This window comes from Halictus rubicundus, chromosome 7 (assembly GCF_050948215.1).
Source record: "Halictus rubicundus isolate RS-2024b chromosome 7, iyHalRubi1_principal, whole genome shotgun sequence".
NCBI classification, from domain to species: domain Eukaryota; kingdom Metazoa; phylum Arthropoda; class Insecta; order Hymenoptera; family Halictidae; genus Halictus; species Halictus rubicundus.
The window spans coordinates 18,868,855-18,872,245 of NC_135155.1; the positions used below are offsets into that span (position 1 = coordinate 18,868,855).

At 41.0% G+C, this 3,391-nt stretch overlaps 1 protein-coding gene across 1 annotated transcript; it reads right to left on the reverse strand.

The window, feature by feature from the left end:
- Positions 1–507: 507 nt before the first annotated feature.
- Positions 508–2,205, reverse strand: LOC143355804 (uncharacterized). Its single transcript, XM_076790927.1, has 2 exons — positions 2,032–2,205; positions 508–1,322 (listed from the first exon to the last, which is right to left on the reverse strand). Exons 1-2 carry the CDS (start codon positions 2,155–2,157, stop codon positions 621–623), a joined length of 828 nt encoding a protein of 275 aa, XP_076647042.1. The 5' UTR covers positions 2,158–2,205; the 3' UTR covers positions 508–620.
- Between the last annotated feature and the right edge of the window lie 1,186 nt (positions 2,206–3,391).

A 3,391-nucleotide genomic window follows, 5' to 3' on the forward strand; every position in this document is an offset into this window, starting at 1 on the left:
CATAATCGGCCACCCGGCTACCTGTCAGGGACTTTCAGCTCGAAATGTTTTAGGATCATCATCCAACATCTCTCAGGGGGGAGGGGGCTTCTGAGGTTATTTATGCTGAAAAATTGGTTTTTCTATAATGACAATTTTTGTAACAGTCGAGTGTATTGTACGTTGCGAACAAAGTACAGTGAATTCTCGATATATGTCAACAACACGGGACTTGCCAGCGACATAAACGCGCTATGTTTACCTCTTGAGCTTCGTGACCCCACACGGGGTATACCCCGAGGTAGTGGGGATAATTCCGCGACGTTTATCATCCAGGCCTTGGCGAAATATATAGAGAAATCACTGTATCATGTTTTCTTTTTGAAAATATTTTAAAAAGTATACCTATGTATGTACGTAAAACTTGAAAACTGCATATGAAGAGCGCACTAAGCAACACAATTGCGAACGTTGCTTGTTGCAAGCAAAAGATCCCGTGGTTAAATAACGTCAGATAACTAGGTAAAATTTTGGTATACAAATTTTTATTGTAAGCTCAATAGTTTGTATGCAATAAATTGTTACTTTCGACCCCGGTGTCCCAAACTTTGCCAGTCATTGAAAGATTTATGCAAAATGTGTTAAACGTTCGACTTTTTCAATGTCGCAACGTCAGCTTCGAGAACGGCAACTCTCTTGCTCAGTTCGCGGACCTGTTCGTTCAAGCCAGCAACATCGTACGGCAACGTATCCGAAGAGCCCACCTTGCGATCTACGCATTTATTCAAGATGGCGTCGTCCTCCTCGGCGCCGGGTTCGTGAGCTATACATTCCTCGATCAACAAATCGCTGATGCTCCAGTCCTTGATGAAACGGATATGGTTGCTGCCTAGGTACCAAGTCATCGGCGAACGACACCGAAAGGACCACGGATTCCCAGCGATCAAGATTCTTCGCAGTTTCGTCAGTTTCTTCAGCAACTCCGGCGACAGACACTCGTTCAGCTCGTTGTAAGCTATGTCCCAAACTTTCAGCTCGGGCAACAGCTCGTAAAACTCCTCGTCTATGGCGGCGATACGGTTCCGCCAGATGCTCAACGACTTCAGATTTGGTAATCCCCTGATCCACGAGGCATCGATCTTCCGGATTTTATTATTCACCAAACCGAGCACTTCCAACTTCGCCAAACCTCTGAACGCGTCGGGCTCTATCTCCTCTATTCCGCATCCGGTTATGTTCAATTCCAACAACGATCCCGAGTACTTCTTGAACGCGTCCGTTTTTATCCTACTGATATTCGAATTTGTTATACTGATTCCTTTTGCAGTCGGCAGTACCTGTAACTGTTTATTCGAAGCTTTTAGTGGCCACACTTCTTTTCTATAGATTTTATAGATTTTGTTCAGTTGAACATTAGGTCTTTCAAAGAAATATGATGTAATCCCAGAGTTTCAAAGAACAGAAAATCTGGGTGATAGACTACTTTGCGAAATAATTTGGAAACGACAAGCGATTTCAAACCTCTACCAAAGATTCCTTCTGTTACGTAATTAATCGCAAAATATACGCAAAGACGCACCTTCGTCCTTTTCACTTTAACCATTACTTAGACCTATCAGTTGCGTAGTCCTAATGTGATAGTAAACTACATCATTCTGTTCAGGAGGGCCTACAGAATACTACTATACATGTGAGAATTGTACAACTATTGCATTATGCATAACTAAAGCGCAAGATGTCTTCGATGTACAAATTGTATCACTTTCGTTAAAAAATTGTCCATATTTAAAATTATGTAACTTCATGAAAAAACGTCGTAGAACATTCGCTCTGGTCTCATTTTAAAGCTCGATCCTTCTACGATCGAAACCCATTCGTTCGTTTTTCTCAGCAAAATTTTGTCCACTACGTAATGGGGGGAGGGGGGGGGGAAATGAGCATACTTTTTTGTTCCGAAAACTTCGCAAATTCAAACGTTCGTTTCAGACGTTGAGAAATTATTTTGATGAACAGTGTATCGAACATTGCAATTAGAACAAGATCGAAACTTACGTCTGCCAAGTCGTTCACTTCCTCGCAGTGGTACCAATGGTCCTGGTTATTTAATCCTGGAAGACAGACTGCGAAGCAAGAGACCAGCAAAGCCGCGAATACTGTCGAACCGAGCAGGACTCTCATCTTGCTGAAAATTTGAACAGTTACTATGCCTGGTCACCGCGGTGCGCGGCTTTTATACTGATTCGGATCGACCGCTGCGGGCACGTTAATGTCACGGCCGCCGTTGAGGAAAATATAAACCGGGGAAGTACGCACTGTCGCTTGAAAACATGATCTGTGACGCAGTAAAACACAGTCGGCGCATCGCGCGTTGCATACCAAATGCAACTATTCAGCGTAATAAAACGGTTGCCCTGCGGACAGCCGAATGCTCAGTCTCTGGTTTGCCTTGTACGTAAGTTTATCCGAAATTCGTTGGCGATAAATTTTCTGTTTGATCGAGGTCCCCGAAGAAAATCCTTCAAGTTACACTGATTTTCCACAGAAACAGTCGCAACGTTCCTAAACGCTGTTTTCAAAGGCTTCTGAAATTTTTTCCTGGCCGAATGACAAAAGATTTACAATTGCCGCTCTTTCGTTTCATTACTTGTGACCTTGGTTTGAATTTCACCTGTTTTTATTTTTTTGAATGAACAACGTTATGGAGACGTTCATGATTCACAGTTCAGTGTTTCTTAATTATTCAACAGCAATGGCAAGTTTAGGTTTTAGAATTATCTTTTAGATATCTTTAATTTCTTTTCTTGATACGGTAGAATCATTGCTACTCATATTAATTGTACTTCACTGAAAAATTGGAGGAATAAAATTTCCGAATAACCCTAACAGTTTTTAATAGAATGCTTTAGAAAAATGTGTGCCAAGCATGCACGAACACACGCGTAAACATTCAACTCGCAAAGTTGGATTGTTTTGGTGAAATTAATTTCCATATGAAGTGTAACATGCTTTTCCGTGAGAAAAGCTCATACTTTTTAACGAATTTCTCGATCGCGTTATACGATGATCTATTGTACATTTACTGCTTCGTAAAAAATCCATAAATACAGTGTTTTTAAACTGGTCTTTTTATCGCGTTATACAGGGTCTACTATACAATAAAATCGGTGAGTAAAAATTTAAATGAATCTAACCATAGCAGCCATAAAATCGTCAAAAACGTCCATTTTGCGAGGTTTCACTAAAGCGAAGAATAAATTGGCACACTTACGATGCACGCCCGAAGAATATTCCCAAGCACACAGAGTGTCCTACCCAACTCGAGCATCCTAAATATCTTGCATTGTTTCTTTAAGACGAGGAAACTACGAAAATATTTTCTTACGATTTGAGAACGATCAGAAACGAAAATTCC

What these genes read in the sequence shown, in the direction of transcription:
- LOC143355804 (XM_076790927.1), bottom strand. Translation starts at nt 2,157, where the DNA reads ATGAGAGTCCTGCTCGGTTCGACAGTATTCGCGGCTTTGCTGGTCTCT. An exon ending in AAGTGAACGACTTGGCAGAC is followed by an intron (nt 1,323 to 2,031) that starts GTAAGTTTCGAT and finishes TCGAATAAACAG; the next exon opens with TTACAGGTACTGCCGACTGC.